The sequence below is a fragment of the Nanorana parkeri genome, unplaced genomic scaffold (genome assembly GCF_000935625.1).
Source record: "Nanorana parkeri isolate BGI_ZX_2015 unplaced genomic scaffold, ASM93562v1 scaffold928, whole genome shotgun sequence".
Lineage (NCBI taxonomy): Eukaryota > Metazoa > Chordata > Amphibia > Anura > Dicroglossidae > Nanorana > Nanorana parkeri.
Window position 1 is genome coordinate 455,852 of NW_017307196.1, and position 19,639 is coordinate 475,490.

General features: G+C 44.5%; 2 protein-coding genes across 2 annotated transcripts in view; one reads left to right on the forward strand and one right to left on the reverse strand.

Moving 5' to 3' along the window:
• Positions 1–4,981, forward strand: part of LOC108795063 (cholesterol 24-hydroxylase-like) — a 25,788-nt gene extending 20,807 nt beyond the window's left edge. Inside the window, exons 14-18 of the mRNA XM_018566244.1 lie at positions 525–609; positions 1,606–1,716; positions 2,652–2,740; positions 3,168–3,234; positions 4,803–4,981. Of these exons, the coding sequence (XP_018421746.1) occupies positions 525–609; positions 1,606–1,716; positions 2,652–2,740; positions 3,168–3,234; positions 4,803–4,976 (526 nt within the window). The 3' untranslated portion in view covers positions 4,977–4,981. The remainder of the gene's footprint in view (positions 1–524; positions 610–1,605; positions 1,717–2,651; positions 2,741–3,167; positions 3,235–4,802) is intronic.
• A 2,759-nt stretch (positions 4,982–7,740) lies between these two features.
• The window catches only part of LOC108795072 (cholesterol 24-hydroxylase-like), an 18,980-nt gene continuing 7,081 nt past the window's right edge, over positions 7,741–19,639 (reverse strand). The window contains 9 exon segments of the mRNA XM_018566256.1: positions 7,741–7,947; positions 10,330–10,440; positions 11,634–11,744; positions 13,153–13,237; positions 13,536–13,608; positions 15,782–15,844; positions 16,129–16,288; positions 17,130–17,240; positions 17,841–17,979. Of these exon segments, the coding sequence (XP_018421758.1) occupies positions 7,750–7,947; positions 10,330–10,440; positions 11,634–11,744; positions 13,153–13,237; positions 13,536–13,608; positions 15,782–15,844; positions 16,129–16,288; positions 17,130–17,240; positions 17,841–17,979 (1,051 nt within the window). The 3' untranslated portion in view covers positions 7,741–7,749.

Consider the following 19,639-nt stretch of genomic DNA (forward strand, 5'->3'; position numbering starts at 1 on the left):
TTAATGTAAAAAACTATGAGGTGAATTTATCAAAACTGGAGCAGACAAAATCTGGAGCAGCTGTGCATGGCAACCAATCAGCTTCTTTCTCTGGTTTGTTCAGTTAAGATTTGAAAATGAAAGAGAGAAGCTGATTGGTTGCCGTGCACAGCTGCTCCAGATTTGATAAATTCCCCTCAATGTGTTTAATAGAGGTAAAGGTGCCCATACACCTTACAATTATCTGCATCTTGTCTTGAATTGTATTGTGACTGTAATGTCTTCCTTATATTGTAAAGCGCTGCGCAAACTATTGGCGCTATATAAATCCTGTATAATAATAATAATAATAATAATCTGCAGATTTTCTGTGGTCAGATGGAAAAAGTGCAGCAGATTGGCCCAGGTGGAGATTACTCCATCCACACAGTTAAGTGTAGATGGAGGAATCTGTTGCACCTTTTCCATCTGAGCACAGAAAATCTGCAGATAATTGTAAGGTGTACGGCCTGCTTAAGAATGGTGCCGGTCTTTTTAAATTGCAGGGCCCAGGCTGAAGCAGATGAAGTTATTGGTTTAAAAACTGACATTACATATGAAGATCTTGAAAAACTGGAATATTTATCACAGGTACAGTATGTGCAATGTATGTGCAATGAGAAATTAATATAATAAAATTAAATTTTTTTGCTTCTTCCCTTGATAAAATGCCTGGTGATCCCAGGGTCTTCCTCCAGATTTGCAACAACACTGCAGGGCTTACAGTAAATTTGCTGCAGCGTTGTCACCCTCACCAGCTGCACATGGCTGCGTCAATAAGTATGCTGAGGAGGAGCTCTACCCCTCACTGCCAATCAATTCTGTCTAAGTAATCCAACAGGGTGCCCTGTGCCTGGTGTAATTGACATGGGGGGGCTTGGATCCCTCCTTTCAGTTCCAACAAACTGAAGACATCGGTTCTTTGCTTTTCCAGTACGATGGGGTGTGTGGTTTATGTTATAAAATTATTTGGGTAGAGACTAACTTTAAAGACCCTTTATGATGCTTTAGTCTTGACACATCAGCATGGAATAAATGGAGCAGAGTGCCCATGGCCTAAGTCATTTATCAGTGTCAGGGAATCAACATCAATGAGGGCAAATGATTAAATAAACATAGGAGAGCTGCAAGCAGTAGCTTGGCTCTTGGGAAGAATTATGCAAATATTAAAATGCTTTAACTGAGTTGACATTCCTATGCAGACTATATTTGCATGCAGACTGCCCTAGACAGCGCCCACATGTGATGATTAGCCCCCATGATTGAACTGAAATCCAATAAATGAAAGGTGTGCGACAGTCAGGCTGGGGAGGAAAGAGCTAGATAATGCCAGACACCCTACAGCCAGAAAATGAGACGGGCTCTGTGTGACTTGCTGCAGCTTCTAATGCACATTGTGAGAAGCTGACAGTGTGCAGTGAAATCAGAGCAAGCCATTTCAGTCCAGGAGAGGAGCCGGTACAACCGTGCAAGACTGAACACAATACGTGGATGCAATCATCTCTTCACACAAACTGTCTATCAAGTTACATCAGTAAGATTTGTGTTCACAGACTAATGTTCAATTAAGATTTTGTTCATTTTTAGGTTCTAAAGGAGACTTTGAGATTATACTCACCAGCTCCTGGAACATCACGGCTGGTGGAGGAAGAGATAGTCCTTCATGGTGTAAAGATTCCCCCTGACGTCACTGTAATGGTACGTTCCATCACTGTAATAAAGATCATCTGTAACCTTTTGCAGGAATACTAAACTATAACTCTAGAGGAGAAAATCGAGAACTTAGCAGTGGAAATGTGTCCTTAAAGCTGAACTCTGGGCATCAAAACTTTCATTTAAATATATTGCTCAATAACCACATAGAATAAAATCCACTTTTTTCACACCAAATACCTTTCAAAATCCAGATATTACTTTTCAAAAGTAGCAGTGGCATCATCGTCAATTTATACATAACCTGTACAGAGTGCGCCGTTATCACCCGGTGACGAGGAAGCATGGAGCTGGCTTTCCAGCCGATCAGGAAGCCGGGCAGCGTGTAATGGCTCGCTGCCCGGCTTTCTGATACCGGAAGTTCGGGTATCGGGCTGGGCATCAGAGCATTTGGGCGAGTACGAGTGCTCTCCCAAATATTCGGTATCGTCACCGATACCAGTACCGGTATCGGTGCCCCCCTAGTTTAGAGACTTTGATATCCTTCTGGAGGGGGGCTATTTTTGTTCCCCGTGGTCCCTGTGTGTGTTGTAAAGTAGTCACCGCTCCAAGCTCACTCCCGGGATGGACTACAATCTCAATACAAATTAGTAAACTAAACATGAGATTCTAGATCATCCCTGGAGTGAGCTTGGAGCGGTGACTACTTTACAACACACACAGGGACCATGGGGAATAAAAGTAGCCCCCCTCCAGAAGGAAGGACAGTGTCAGCACCAATTCAGAGATGATTGGAGGATCTACAGCCGAGTGATACACAAATAAGATACATTTTTGTTCATAGTTAAGGTACTTCAATGTATTTTTAAGATTCAACTCCTGAGTTTACTGTCACTTTAAAATTCGTCTACATTAGTGTTGACTTTACATAATTCATTGAATCAGAGACAGCATACATTTATTTCTTGTTCTCACTGCAGTTCAATTCATACGTCATGGGAAGGATGGAGCGTTTTTTCCAGGACCCCCTTGTCTTCAACCCAGATCGGTTCCACCCTGATGCAGCCGAGTAAGAACTGTTCTCTGCTGTAATTATGCTGGTCATACATAATGACCAGACCCCTAAATAATACACTGTTCACCCCTCAGCTACTCCCAGTATTCTGTATTCAGAGAATATTTAGGATGCCGTTGCTGACCTCTCCTTCTGAAAATACACATTGTATGGCTGTCCATTGGCTTAATTGCTGTCAGAGGCACTCACCTTGAACAGATCTGCGGATCAGAAGTCCTGATTTGACTTTGGAATCTGTTTTGCTTGTTCCAGGTCAGCGACTCAATGTACTGAAGCCAGAAACGGACAACCAAATAGTATTCTTAAAAGTGGGTGAACAATAGCAGCCCCTATACCTAAAACTGTCTGATATTCTAAATGGCAGCACAATAGAATTCAAGTCTTGCCCAGTTCTCTGTTTATGTATTCTTTGTTTCCATAGGCCGTACTTCTCATATTTTCCATTTTCTCTGGGGCCTCGGGCCTGTGTTGGAAAAGTGTTTGCACAGGTAAGTTAATAAGGCCCTTTTCTACAACTGTCATATACATGGTATACTATAATAAAGAAGGACTTCCCAAAACGTATTTTTTCTATTTTGGGTAAGTCCCAGGGAAATGAATCACTTGTTTGTATCACAGTATAGCTCAGACATCTGTTCAGTTGACTTCTATCACTATCATCAAACTATAGAAATACAACAATTTTGAGGTCTATTTATAAATAATTTGCCCTGCAAATCTCTGTGCCGATACCGAATACTCGTACTAGGCCAAATGCTCCGAAACTTACCTCCCATACCAGAACTTCTGGTCAGAGGGAGATCTCCCCCTGACTGGCAGTGCCAAGGGACGATGGAGCCAGCTTCCTTTCCAATCAGGAAGCCAGGTGGTGGGTTATGTCTGGGCTCCCAGCTTCCTGATTGGCTAGGAAGCCGGCTTCACTTGTTGGTAGGTAGCCTGGCTTCCTAACCCGTCAGAAAGCCGGGCGGCACTTCATGACTCACGCCCCAGCTTCCTCACTGGTCGGGATGCCACACTGCCTAGAAATAAGTGAAGCCGGCTTCCTAGCCAACCAGGAAGCCGGGAGGCGAGTCATGATGTGCATCCCAGCTTTGTGATTGGCTAGGAAGCCGGCTTCACTTGTTGCTAAGCAGCCTGGCTACCTGACCAATCAGGAAGCCGGGCAGCACCCCATGATTCGCCACCTGGCTTTCTGATTGGTCAGGAAGCCAGGCAGCTTCGGCAAGTTAAGCCGGCATTCTCTCGCTAGAACACAGGCAATCAGGAAGCAGGGCGACGGGTCTACTTACTCCCCCCCAAAAAGTGTTACTACAAGTCTTCTGTAAAACAGTTATAGTAACAACTTCCTGTCGTTTACTTGTTAAAGCTGAACTCTGGCAATTGCACAAAAACACTTTCGCAGTACCCCCCTACCCCCCTCCTACCCCCCTCCTCAAACACACACTGTGTGACCGTTCCCCCAAAGCCTTTTCTGTAAGGTGCTCAAGCACTCTGACGTTATCACATACAATTCAGGACCAAGAGCCCTACATTGTACGTGAGATCAATGAGGGCCCGCCACAACCTGGAGGGCTGGTTCACATCACATGCAGTTCTGATGCAGTCCGTTCAGTTTGGCAGCTGCATCAAAATCCCATCAGAATGCCTTCCAATGGGATTGCTGGTGCTCTGTTCACACCATTGCAGTCCGTTCCGATCCAGTCACTAAAAATACAGCTTGTCTCATTTTAGCTGCACCTGATCGCAACGGAATGCATCAAAACACATACAAACACACTGGACTGTACCTAGGAGCCCATTTAAAGCAAAAAAAACAAATACAAATCGCGGTAAAAAGGTGTGAAACTGCATCGCACTGCAGCACAGACGCATACAGTTAAGGTGTGAACTAGCCCGGAGTGTCAGAGAGAAGGGGTGAGGGATTTTCTGTACTTGCAGCTTTTTTAAAGGGATAAAACACAGAAAATGACCGTGTATTTGAGAGGTGTACTGAATATGTTTTTCTTTTTTCTCCCAGACATATAGTTTAATCTGTGAACTCCTCTTTCTTTTTTAGATAAAGATGAAGGTGATACTGGCCAAACTTGTGCTCAAGTTTAATTTTCATTTAGTAGAAGGACAGACATGTAAACTAACAGGTACAGGAATGCTGCAGCCCCTGGATGGGGTGTTCTGCAAACTGAGACTCCGCACAAGGCAACGCAGATCTCTGACAAGACGCACAATGTGACAGCCGTGACATTGTTTTCAAACAATACGAAAGTGTAAAATGACCATTTTGTAAAATACATGTTGTTAGCCAAATTTATTGTGAAGGATTACACACCAGGCATCCATTTATGATTGTTTTCTGCATCCTTGTATCTGGTCGGTGCACCAGATGTTGTAAAGATATAAAATAGAAGTATAAGGGCTCATTAACATGGGCATTCATGGCCGTACATCGAGCAGATCAGCTTGTTTCTGCATCAGGTACGGCCAGATGTTTACTGTCATCTGTGGCACTGTATGTGGCTGTGGACATGTAATGGCTCATGGAGTGATTACATTCAGCTAGGGGCAGATCCTCCAGGACCGACCAACAGGGCATTCATGACCGTACATCATCCAGATCAGTGTATCTCTGCATCGGGTACAGCCAGATGTTTACGATCATCTGCGAACAAGAAGCCTGCATAGATCAATGACAGGCTGGCATTGTCTGGGGCTGTGGATAGACCAAGGATGTGATCCCTGGGTCTCTGTGCCTCTCTGTGCAGTACAGGCAGATCATGGCTGGTGGGAGGGGCAGCTAGGGACAGGTCCTCCAGGGCCGGCCAACACAGCATTCATGACCGTACATCATCCAGATCAGTGTATCTCTGTATCGGGTATGGCAAGATGTTTACGATCATCTGTGAACAAGAAGCCTGCAGAGATCAATGACAGGCTGGCATTGTCTGGGGCTGTGGACATGTAATCACTCAAGGAACGTTTACATTCAGTTAGGGACAGATCCTCCAGCTGGACAGGCTGGCTCAGTCCATGGCTGTAAAGGAGCGACTACATGTGGCTAAGAAAAGATAAGCTGCTGTGTACACAGGACCTCCAGGGCTGGCCAACAGTCCCTAACCGTAGATATTCGCTCTGGAGCTGTACAGTACAGCTGTGCCCGCCTCAGAATTCCCCTTATCTGGGTGGTGTATGGCCAGCCTACTGAGTTACTGGTGGTGTGTGAGATATAACATCTTGATCAGTGAGTTGCTTACTCATACTTGCCCACCACATGAAGCAAAAATATAAACATTGGAGGGGGGTGTATTTTAAACAAGGGAAAAAAAAGTTGGGTTTTTGTACAGTCAATAAATAAAGTCATAGAACAAGTGTTTCCAATTGTATTTTGTTTCCTAGTTTTATGTTAACTTCTTAGCAGGAGCTGGTCCTTTAATTAGGCCATGACATCAGAGGCTGGTGGGAGGGGCTCCCATTCATTCGTTCGTTCTGATTGGCTTCCCATCCTACAGGCTCTGGATTGTCAGTAGTTGATCGTGAGCTGTAGATGACAGCTCAGGCACAGTTCTGGGGGCTCCGATTGAGCGTGCCCCAGTACAAAAAATCAACACATACTGTATATGTTAGAGCTAGGCATTAAGGTCCTCCCGCCATGCCCCCCCCCAACATATATTTATTATGCCGTCCTGAAGGGGTTAAAGTTCAAGATTGCGCAGCACCTGATAGGCAGCCCACTGAAGGAGGCTGACATGCTTTTTTGAGAGGACAGGGTCTCTTTAAGACATCCAACTTTGATAGGAAGTATGAAGTGACCACAAATATGTCTGCCTGGAATAAATCAATATTTCACTATCATCCTTGAACAGAAAAACGAATCATCGATGAGAAATAATTTAAAGAAGATAACGTTACGTAGTTTACTATTTTTGGGTAACACAGACATGTTTATATCATAAAATGGACACTATTTTTATATAAATCACCATGTACAGTACAAATAGACATTCAGGTTTTTTGCATATCATGCCCTATAGTACATGGGGCATCATTCAGTCTGGAAGACTGAGGACATCTAGTGGCAAAAAGGCATTACTGACCCCAGTTGCCATATCATGGACCATGACAGATTATTGTATTGCAAAGGCTTTTCTTCATCTGTATTTATCTATACATACTAAATGAGGGTATGTACGTAGGCTGCGGTTTAATGCAGGGCCTATGAATAGTTCTTGCACAAGATCCTTTACAGATTTGGTCCATCACGGAGCCCCAGGTATATTACTCAGGGCAATAATAAAGCTGAACTACAGGCAGATATACAGGGCTATCCCTAAATTATTCACCACCTTAAGTGGCCAGGAGAAGGGGGGAGTGGTGGGTTAATGGGGTCCGGGGAATCAATCAAGCTGTCAACTGCGGAGGGGGTGTAGGCTGAGCTGTCAGCCGGGTGGGAGGTGGCCGAGCTACCCTGCAGATATAAAAGGCACAAATATAATGCAACTCTGTAATCACTAGTACATTCTTAATTATATTTTAAATGCAAACAGTGTAAGTCCCTAAATTTAATTTGATATCAGCCACTTGCAGTTCCTGCGCAGCAGAGACGGAGTGGGAGCAGAAGAAGCAGTACAAGCAGCCAATAGGTTCATTTGCTGACAAGAAACATGCTGATAGGAGGAGAAAGCAGAGTGGCAGAGTTAATCACTGTTTTGGTTCTTCTTACACTTCCAGTCATTGGGGCACATCACGGACAGCCTGGGCTCAGAGGAAGAGAGTAAAATGATGCCCTGAACTTGAGTTTCAGGAAGGTCAAGAGCAGAGGGATTATGAGGGGTTTTAGGTACAGGGGGTAATGGGAGACAAAGAACTTCAATCATCTATAGCTGTCTATGCATTTTTAGTTTAAAGTGCCTACGTTTTTCTCTATATTATCTCATAGTACATAGACATTTACATACTATTGTTGTATGAGTTAGTTTTGATATAGTCATGACATAAAAAAGTATAAAAGTCTATTTCTTTGTGGTTCCAGAGATTGTTCGGGGCCTCAGTCTACACATTGCCCCGTCCATGGGCCGCAGAGAGCCTGTGTCATAAATCTTGAAGCTTTGTCCTTCTACCAACTCAAACTCGAATCTCTGCAGGAGCTTGGCCATTACCACCTTCGCCTCCATCTGTACAGAGACACAGGTAATCAGTTTCAATGTTCACTTCACCCAACAGTAACATTGTAATTACAAATAATTCTTCTCATATATCATAAATGTTCCAGTAAGGAGATCTCCACGCTGTAGTTCCTGAGCCTGTTGCTGTTCACATTGGAGGTTTAGGTTTTCCTGTGACCCTTTGTTTGCTCCATCTCCATATTATAAAAGAAATGTAAACATTCAGCAGGGGAATGGGAGACCCTTATAATGGCCTCATCAGGTGCACAGATCTCAATAGCTTAAACATGGACATCTCACCTATAGAGTCTGCAAAATATATAAGAATTTTTCAGATGGTTTAAAGCTGCGATGCTCAACTGGTGGGCCGTGGCTCGCCACCTCGTGTTCACTTTGCCCTCTCACTTTCGGTAAAGTTACAACCTTCTTTTAAAATCATGGCAGGACGTCATGAAGACCTCTCATGGAACTCAAACGAGAGTTCCAGATCTTTCCACCCAAACATGCATTGCACGGGGATTACACCATATGAATTACATCCAACACAGTACAGGGGGATGAACCCATAATTGGCTCCTGTCTAAATTGTCCCTCGTATGCAGTGGCGTCACAAGGGGGGTGCGGCCCGCACCCGGGTGACACCAAAATGACTGACAGTCATTTTGGTGTCACCCCCTCTAAAAAAGTCGGGAACTCGGTCATGGACCAAGAGCCCGACAGTATCAGGAGAGAGGAGGGGACCCGGCGGCATACCTCATCCCGCCGGATGAACGTCCCTTCCTCTCTCTGCCGTGGTCCAACACCAAGATGGCCGACGGTAGGCATCAATTAGATAGCGATGACATCATGGCGGGGTGTCACCCGGTCCCCGCTCCTGGGTGACACCCGGCCTCGGGATGCCCCTGCTCATATGTATGGATCTGAGATAGGGACCTTAGATTGTAAGCTCCTTGAGGGCAGGGACTGATGTATATGTGCACTGTGTAAAGCGCTGCGTAAATTGTCAGCGCTATATAAATACCAGTAATAAAATAAATAAACACAGGGCTCCAACAGGCGAACAGGGCAGTGGAAGAGTGATAGGAAAGTAAATATTCATGGCTGAAGGTTGGTGGGCCATAAACATAGTTTGCTCTTCACTATCTCTATGTGAAGGGGAGATCAAACATCTTATGCAGAGCAGAAGCAGATCAGCAAGAAGACACAAACAGATTTGCTGTGAAGAGAAGCAGCACTTTAGCAGTTGCCACGTGAGGTTTCTGAAAGTTGCTCATGTTGTATTAGTTACAGATCATTTTTTCAATCCTAACTTCAAATCAAAGGGAAACCGTCATGAGAGTTAACAGATAAATCTCCCAGGTCTCTCTCTCTTGAGTTGTGAACATAAAGGTTACAAAGGTGCCCGGTATTGGTGGATATCGCATATGGAGCATATGTATCCATGGTAAAATCTATTTTATTGTTGTAGTTACAATTAAACACAATATAACGCATTACCCTTCACATCTAAGGGGACATCACATACACTTCAAACAGGTTGTAAAGAAAGCTGTGTACTACACACTCTTCACCTGTTGCACCTGTTCTGAAGACGTGGCAAGTAGCCACTGGATGTTATATGGTGCGTCTATAAAGCTACAACAATAAAAAAGATTATACCATTATAGAATGCCTTTGCAACATGAGCATTGTGGGACCTTGCACAGCTCTTATCCTGCCAACCACTCCTGAAACAGCCCCACCCTGAGGGGCCAAGGTTTGGTTCTCCCTATCCATTAAGTGCAACCTTCCACCGAAGGAATTATCTGAGTGCAGACAGATATTCTCCACATGCTTGATGGCAGTTCACCTACCATTTCAATGGTTTACTGCAACCTACTCAGATGTAAATAATATTACTTCAATGTGTTATCCTTTTTGTGGCTATAAAAGCCAAAAGACTATACTATATAAGATTGTCCTGTTCCTCGCTCCGCCTCTCTTGTTTTTCTACTCATCATTTTTGTCCAAGTGCGACAACAGTATTCCTTTATTCTTATGGTTGCCTGCATGGACTATTATACTGCTGGGAAGATCTGCCATCTTAAAAAAGAAGTGTTGGTAATCGTCAGTGTTAGAAACCGTAAGCTAATGTTTCCTCGGGATAAGCACGGACTAGAGAATGGAAGTTTAGGTGACTCTTAAAAGAAACCCATAACACTTGGACCTTGTTCTAATATCTGACACTGGATAGAGATGTAGCTCTTTGGTTATATTTTAGCTTCCATGCTGCTCTAAAGAGGCTAAAAGGCTGTTAGATCCTATTTCAATGAGCAGTAAAATATGGATGATATTGATGTCTGATATGTTGGCTGTCTATACCACAACGAATGACAAGTTGACAGTGACACACTGATTGTAATGTATCACATAGATAACAATTAGCACAAGGTAAAAAGCAAACACTTACTTGGGAGCATCAGGGTGGAATCGATCTGGGTTAAAGACATTGGGATCGGGGTAAAACTGCTCCATCCTTCCCATGATGTAGGAGTTAAACTGTGCAAAGAAAAACAGAAGATACAAGTTTATTTCATAAAACAAATTGTACCAACTTAGTGCCAGTGAGTGGAACATTCCACATTGCAATACTCAATGAACATCACTCAGCAAGCTGCAATAGGCTATTGTTATACTATGTGATATATATGGGTCAGAATATCATTTGACTCAACAGACCCTCACCGATACTATATCAAAAAAATAACCCTGCTAACCCTGCCCAATTTTAGGGAAAAAATTGATTAGTTCTGTGTTCCCACTGAAGACATTTGTATCACTTTCTTTTCCAGAAAGCGAGGGCAAATTATCCCAATGGGGTCACAGACCACAAACCAAACCTGACATAAGTCAGGTTCTCAAACTATCAAAAACAAACCAAAAAAAAAACCTTCACCTAATCCCTAAATCTAAACTACAACTATAAGACAACTATTAACATTATGCAAATACTAGTGCGAAATGAGATTTCTTTAAAGAGACCCTGTCATCACAGAACTCTTCCCACAAGAATATATGCAGAGTTAATGTATTTTATGCTGTTTGCTCGTGGCCAATAAGCTCTGATTTCAGACAGAGAGTCTTGTGCAGGCTTCACTGTAATAAAGACTGCTCACTGCTGATCTCTCTCCTTGTGCAGGACTGATCTTGTCTCCGCCCCCTCCTGTAATAAAGACCAGTCACTGCTGCTCTCTCTCCTTGTGCAGGGTGACTGGTCTTGTCTCCATCCCCTCCTGTAATAAAGACCGGTGACTGCTGTTCTCTCTCCTTGTGCAGGGTGACTGGTCTTGTTTCCGCCCCCTCCTGAATAAAGACTGGTGACTGCTGATCTCTCTCTTTGTGCAGGGTGACTGGTCCTCTCTCCGCCCCCTCCTGTATTTTTCTGCAGGCAGTCTGCAATAAGTGAGGCCTACTGGGTCCCTCCCACAGCTCTACTCTCTGTACAGCGCAGTGCTGATGTCACTGTTAATTTTACTAGATAATATCTGGGGTTGTAAAGGTATTACATGCACACAAAGTGGAATTTAATCCTACGTGGCTATTGAGAAATATATTTGGTTTAATTTTTGGGAATTTTTTTGCTTTTACCTGCAAGTGTTTCAGTAGGTGACAGGGTCTCTTTAAGTGAATTCAGTACCTTATGTAGACTGTAATTGGGTCAGTGGGTGTGGTGACGGTTTTTTGGATCTTACCATCAGGGATGTTTTAGCGGGAATTCTCACACCCCCTATAACAGTTTCTTCTATTAGTGCACGTGTTGTGGCGGCAGCAGGAGGGTACATTCTTAAGCTTTCCTTCAAGACCTGAAAAAAAGATGGTGTGTTGTTATAACTGTTTACTAATTGCAAAACAAACCTGTTACTCCTACAGAGATTCTGATCTGTCCTGTGTCCTGTGCACACTTCCTGTGTTATCAAAAGGAGACCTCCTACTTATCTAGGACTACAGAATGATTAGTGAGAGTGGTTGAGTAGTTTCGCAAAGTACAACTGGTGGGGCTGACACCATGCAGTCCCAATAAGGCTGTATGTTGTCAGCCTGCACCAAGGCTTAAAGTGATATTTAAGTCAAAAAGTTTTAAGATAGTCCAAATGCTGATGAAATATCTCTTACAATGGATTCTGCTTCTTGATATTTAAAAGTTTTAGCTTCTTTCAGAATCAGCTGGTCCCCTGAGCACTGGCCCTGATATCCTGTTTTAGCCTGACTATTTTCCCTTGCAGGATTCTATGGAGCCACCCTTGTGTGTGTGTTAGTTAGCTGTGTGTGTCTCCACAAACACACATACACAGCAAAGCAAGCTGGTTCCTTTTTGTGAAGATGAGGAAGGGCAGAGATGCTGGAAACTGTCTTCAGTACTGATTTCAATTGAATAAAATAGATAAAGCATGTAGGGAGTGCCTCACTTACTGGAATTGTGGATTATATATTGGAGTGGGTGAACACCGGCATAGAGATGTTTGAGGACATTTGCAACTCACCTATCTGGTTATATATATATATTAGCGATGCACCGATGCTGGTTTTTCGGAATTGAGTATGAGTACCGATATTTTTCTTTGGTACTCGCCGATACTGAATACCGATACCGGCTTCCCGAGGTACCGTGGGCCCTGCTTATCAGGAAGCCAGGTGGTGGGTCGTGCAATTCCTGATTGCCTGGGAAGCCGGTGTTCTATCGAAAGAACACCGGCTTCACGTTCCCTTGCGATACTGCGAGGCAGCCTGGCTTCCTGACCAATTAGGAAGCTGGGCGGCAGGTCATGCAACAAGTGAAGCTGGCTTCTTAGATTCAGGAAGCAGGCCGGGCGGGTCATGACGTGCTGCCCGGCTTCCTGATCGGTCAGCTAGCCAGGCTGTTTAGCAACAATTGAAGATGGCTTCCTAGCCAATCAGGAGACCGGCAGGTGGGTCATGACCCAAAGCCCGGCCTCCTGATTGGCCGGAAAGCCGACTCCGTGCTCACTTGCGGCACTGCCGGTCAGAGGGGGATCTCCCTCTGAGCAGAAGTTCCAGTATCGGGGTAATGATCAGAGCATTTGAGGCGAGTTCTCGTACCCACCCAAATACTCGGTATCGGCACCGTTACCAGTATCGGTACAGCCCTAAGATATATACATATATACACACACGCATATTTGGCGATTGTGTCCCTTCAAAGAGTTTTCATTTTTAAAGATAGAGGGACTTGTAAACTTTTATTTTATCTACCTGAGACAGATATTGCAGTTTTCCAAGATCGTCGTAGTCAAGGTCTCTTTTGGAACCCAGAACTTCATCCACTTCGTCCTGGGCCCTGGAAGGTAAACAGAGTTTGTTGTTTAATATGATTAATATGAGACCGATGTGCTGTGAGTTGTGTCTGTTTAAACTGCAAAAGGTTTTAGAAGGTTTTATTTTTTTTTAAACTAAAACATCTAAGTTGATATTAAATAGTTAATATACAGAATCTAGTTTGATACGACACAGAAAAATGTTTTAACAATCAGGAATGAACATACATAAATGATACCCCATTACCCACAAGAACGGTTTGATTTGTTAAAGGATGATACATCTGTAGAGCCGTATGTTAATCTTATAAAGTGTCTCACTTTTTCAGAATGTCGGGGTTCCGTGCCAGTTCTATCACTGTGAATGATAAATGGTTGGCAGTTGTTTCTTGCCCTGAAAAGGACACAGATCTGTTTAAAGAGACAGTATAAGCAAGCACAAGAGCTAGCAATCGCCAGGGTTAGATTACAAGAACCAGAGAAAGAAAGCGAAGCAAAACTGGAGCTTGCTAATGACAGCCAATCTGATAACTTGCTGAAGGTGAAAGATAAAATCTGAGTGGTTGTTGTAGGATATTGCTACACATTTACCTTAATTTGCATTGCTTCAGTGTTTGGAAGCCATGCCCAGGGCCTCACTAAACTTGCAGCACCAGAATGGTTTAGATTATGTACATGGTCTCTGCCTTTCTAAATAGTCCTTCCACCTCCACAAAACGCAGGACATGAAAACTGTACTGAGGGATACACAGAAGCTACCACTGCTGCCAAAGAGACACTGTCACCTCTCCATTCTGGACAGAGTAACAGGGTCTACTCATAGCCTCAGCTCGCCGATATAAGCCCCCCTGCTGCAGGAATCCCCCCTGGGTATGTTCCATTGTCACAATTTAGCTGATGACACCCAAATCTATCTCTGCACTCCTCAGCTCACCCCTTGTGCATCACTAGTTTATTAACTGACATATCAGCATGAATGTCATACCACTTACTGGACTCTGACCTGTCCCTTTATCCCCACATCCAATTACAGTCCAAATCTTGTGGCCTTCACCTCCATAACATTTCCAGAATTATCCCTTTCTTAACCAATGACACCACCAAACTACTAGCTCACTCCCTTGTTATCTCTCACCTTGACTATTGCAACTCCACCCTTGTTGACCTACCTCTACATAGGCTATCCTCTCTTCAGTCTATCCGGAATGTTGCTCCCAGACTCATCCACCTTACCAACCACTCATTTTCTGCCATCCAGGGGCGTAACTAGAGGGGCCCCGTGATTGCCAGTTATGTCACTTGCAGAGCCCACCGGAGAGTGACCCTGCAGAGCCCACCTGCTCTTAGGTCGCTGGCCAGGGATGTAAGAGGAGGCGGGGTTGCTCTTAGGCGGGCCCCGCCTCCTCCTTCATTCCGAACACCGCTCTCATCTGCTGCAGCAGCTGGCTGCCACTGACACAGCTCCGCAGCGGCTGTGAGGGGAAATGCGCCGCGGCCGCTGCTGAGCTGTGTCAGTGACAGTCAGCACCCTTACATGCCATAGCGACCCAGGCGGCCCTGCACGGGCCCCCCTGTGCCCGGGCCCCATAGCGGCCGCCTGGGTCGCAATGGCAATTGTTACGCCACTGCTGCCACCCCTCTCTGCCTATTCCTCAACTGGTTTCCACTCACCCAACGAACTAAATTCAACTAACAACATATTACTATCTATTTATACTAACAACGGCATACAAAGGCAACCCCAACTCTGCCGCAATCTACATCACCAACCTTGTCTCAAATATCACCCAAACCATCATCCTCACTCCCCCCCTAGACCTCTTGCTCTCTAGCTCCCTGGGACCAGTGCGAACTGCAAAAATGCTGCATGCACTATTTTTGCAGATTGCACTGGAGCGGAATGCAGGGACTGATGTGCCACGCTTTCGGGTGCGGGCGATCGCACTGAGAACAGGGGGGCCTGGCTGCGGTGCCATTGACTTCAATGCACCACCACGCCCCTGAACGCAGGGAGCCGGCCGGGTTGCGTTCCAGTGCATTCCAGAGTCCGAACGCTCTGGAACGCAGTCTTTGTTGTGTGAACCGGCCCTTAGGCAATCCCTGAAAACTCACCTCTTCAGGGAAGCCTTTCCTGCCTCAGAACCCAAAACCTAAACTTTAACTTTCTCCAACAACTTATCCCCACACACTTACTACTTTTTTGTATCACTTACTCCTCTCCTTTTAGATTGTAAGCTCTCACAAGCAGGGCTCTGCTAACCCTCTTGTGTTGATTTGCATTGTAGCTATACTGTGCCCCTTTATTTTGTAAAGTGCTGCGCAAACTGTCAGCACTATGTAAATCCTGTATAATAATAATATCAGTTTTATATTAATCATTTTCTGGCCTCTCCTGAAAATGTTTCTATTGCATCAATATATATTTTTTTGTAGCACAGCAAAGAAAAGCTAATAATAATAATAATAATAATTTGGTGCTCCTAGGCCTATGTTTGTTGTGTCTTATTCTACATGCAGTTCTATCTGCTCATTTAAATTATTTTATGTTAATAGATTCGGTTACAAACCTGCGATGAAGAAAGTAACAAAATTATCCAGCAAACCTTCCATGTCACAACCACCTTCCTGGGCTGTGAAAAGAGGAAAGATAAAATGAGTCTTTCTTGGAAAAAAAAGAAAATACTTATCGCTAGATGTGTGATTAGCAACAAGATCGGAAACTCTGCCTTATTTTTTTCTAGGTATGGTCCCTATGTATGGTCTCTAGGTATGGTCTCTAGGTATGTTTTGTATCATGACCCATGCAAGCAGTAAAGAACGAGCATGGCGGAAAGTTCTTCTAAATGAGCTTTATTGCTTTTGTGTAGAATTGATCTTGTTATCTCTTCTATACATGATATTTCTTTTGACTTACCTTCTTCCCCTTTGAGGATCTGTGTGAGTATATCCACCGGAAAGTCGTCTCCCTCTTCAATTGCCTTTCTGCGTCTCTCAATGCATTCTCTGCCGGTTTTCCTGAGAAGTCTGATGCTTTCCTGAGTATCTTTTATATACTTCTGCTTTTCCAAAGAGAACTAGCAAGAAAGACATAACAGGGATAAACATCAAATAATGAGGTTCTCACTTAAGTTTAGTACACAGTATGTTAGTAGGGCCGGATTTCCCACAAGGCCAACCAAGGCCCGGCCTCGGGGCAGCAGGGGTGTGGAATTCCTATCTCGCGATGCCCGGGACATGCGGTTCCAGGCGCCGGGCGGGTAGTTGTTTTCTACATTTAGCCCTGCTTTGGGCAATGGGTAACCAGAGCTAGATTTAGAGAGTGGAAGCCGCCGTTTGTTTTGTACAAGTAATGTCGGTGATGTCACCGAGATCACTTATATTCAGCCTGCAGGTCTGCCATTCTTCATGCGGGGGCGGGTGGGGGGCGCATTGAGGAACCTGACCTTGAAGCAGCAGAGAGAGTAAATCCGGCCCTGTATGTTAGCTTTTAGGCTTCCCAACTGCAGGCTAAATTTTTTGAAAAGATACCCCTGATATTGTAAAGTAATAAAAATCCAACTCACGCTGCAGTACTCACCTCCTCTGCAGCGCTGCCCCCCCCCCCAAAAATGAAAAAACAAAAGCATTGGGAATTTTAATTGCATACTATATACTATAGCAATATACTATATACTACAGCAATATAAACTGGGTGTGGGGGGAATGCTCTCGTGCTTGACTACAGAATAAATATTGACCACCCAGGCCTGATTTTGGAGTTGAAAAATCATAATCTTTGCATGCATTAAAAATTAGGATACATTCAGACAGATCATTCCCCTCACAGAGACTATGGGCTAAGGGCATCAATCTACAGTACCTATTATGGGCCCACATTCCAAGACAGATTGGAAAACATATAAATCAAGTCCTCACCCTGATAAAAGGGTTTCTCATTTCCACGAATCCTCTCATAGCCAGGGATATGGCCTGAGGAAACGGAGTCTGATCATCTTCAATGGAATTCAGGTCCATCCCAAAAGCTACCTAGAAAAAAATAAGACAATTAATTAAAGTGTATGTTGAAGCATTGCTACATTAACCCTAAACCTCCCTCTGCCCCTCTAGAGCATGTCCCAGAAACAACTTTTATTACGACCTTGGAAACCATCACTAGGCTTGTAAATTGTTGCAGCGGGAGCTGCTGGGAGGTAATTTTCTACTGTTGTAAGCATGCCACCCATAACTACTTCTCCTAAGAGCCCCTTCCCTACACACAGTGTGCGGGCAGGTTCTTGGGTGTCAAGGCAGCACCATTGTTTTGCTGATAAAGAATCCAGCATGTGGAGAGGGGCAGAGAATGGTGTGTGTGTGTGTGTGGGTGTAGAAAAGGCACTGTGTTGTCAGGACAAACAAGATGTTAGAACCACACGCATTTTGAGCAGCAGTTGCACTAAGGCCGCATCCGATGTCCTATGTGCAATCTGGTAGTTCAGTTCAGATGCTGAATGTCTGCGTGTTGCAGATGCTGAGACAAATCAAAGTCTAGCCTTGAGGTGTCCAGATTGGGAGACCCCCATCTGCTGGTATTTGGGCAACCTTATCATTATCAGTAACAGAAAACCTCAATCTGCTCACTAGACGTACCTTTGAGATGACATCCAGAGTGACTCTGCACAGCATGTCGTGCATCCCAACCTCACTTTTTCCATTAGCCTTTTCCGCAAGCTTCTCCACTAAGTCCTCGGCTTTCTCATTGAAGGGCGCCATCAATCCAATCAGGTATCTGTATAACCAATACATTCTAGGTAACGCGGCCACTGCTTATCTAAGTTAACGCACAGTGCAGAGAACACCGTAATGTGTCACCTTGTATACCTCCATTACAGCAGTGCAGAGGGATCTTTCTTTACTAGTGCAACCAGGGCCGGTGCTGCCACTAGGCAAACTAGGCAGCCACCTAGGGCGCAGCCAGGGCTGGACCCTTTCGCTGCCACCGACTTACATCATACGTTGTGGCATTGAGCGATAATTTAGCGAGGAGGTGCTTGTTTCGGGGTTATTTGTTGGTCTGTTACCCTCAGCAGGGTTGTTGGCGTGTGTGATGGGGGCTAGGGGAATGTGATTTTGGGGGAGGGTGTTTCTGGTGTGTAATGAGGGGAATGTTGAGGGGAATGTTGCAGCATTGGTAAACAGGCCACTGTTGGGGACAGTGGGTGATAGCAGCAGGGGGTACATTTTGGTCAGTGGGAGACAACAGTGGAGCGAGCGGTCACCTAATTAGAGAGCCACTTCAGCTGCTTCTCGTCTGACTGGCCAACAGTGCTGAGTACTAAGGGGGTGCCCATGATGCTCTTAATCTGGCCCTGGGCGCAGCCACGATCAGTGGCTTCCTCACAGGATTGAATGATGATCGCTGGAGACGAAGCCATCCTGCATACTTCAGCCAATCCGAGATGGGGGAAGGGGGGGTGCAGGTAGCTGGTCTTGCTTAGGGCGCAAAATAGTCTAGCTCTGCACTCTAGCCCTGAGTGCAATCTCTTAAAGCTAGTCTGTCTAGAATATAAACTTTAAAAAAGATGGTCTCCCTGTAATAGCACAGATGGAAGACATATATGGGATCTCTTATACCTGACACAAGTTTTGTTTTCTCATTCTCAATTCACTTCTGAGATTTGCACGGCTTTTCCACGCAGCACAGTCCTCTCTGGCAGGGCAGTTACATACATAGTTACATAGTTACATAGTTACATAGTATTTGACCTGATTTACCCTAAGGGAGTTACATAACACTTGTAGGTCTTGTCCTTCCCCCTGACCTGTGGCTGGACAGTTAAAGTAGAATCAACATGTTCTGTGAACTGCACCACACTTGATTGGCTCCATTTGCTGCTTTTCTCTTCCTGCAGTCTGAGCTCTGCTGTACAGGGGGGTGGCAAGTAATTAATACCAAATTACATTTGGGAACTGAAATGCTCTGTGTGCATTAAAAAAATACATTCAAGAATGTAATAAGGTCTCCACTCTCTTCAAAGTTAAAATAAATCAATTTGGCTTTGTCAGGAGTTGGACTTTAGTGTTAGATATGGCCAGGGTAGGAAGGGGTTGTTAAAATAGCCCTGAAACTGAACTCCAGGCAGACATAAAAGACACAAATCAATGCAGCTTTGCATTTATCATCAGTGTAAATAACTGAATCTGGCCGGGTATCAGCTTCCTACAATCCCATGTACAGCAGAACTCAGTCAGGGAGAGCGAGAAGCAGCACAAGGAGCCATTCAATTGTGCTGCAGTGCTCATGTGGTAACAAAGAAAATACTGATAGGGGGACAGAAAGATGAGCTCATCAATCTGCTGCTTCTCTTTTCAATGTGCAGTCACAGCTTGCGGAAGGGACAAGACCTGTAAAGTAGGGTATACTCTGTTATATATATTTTTTTTTTTTT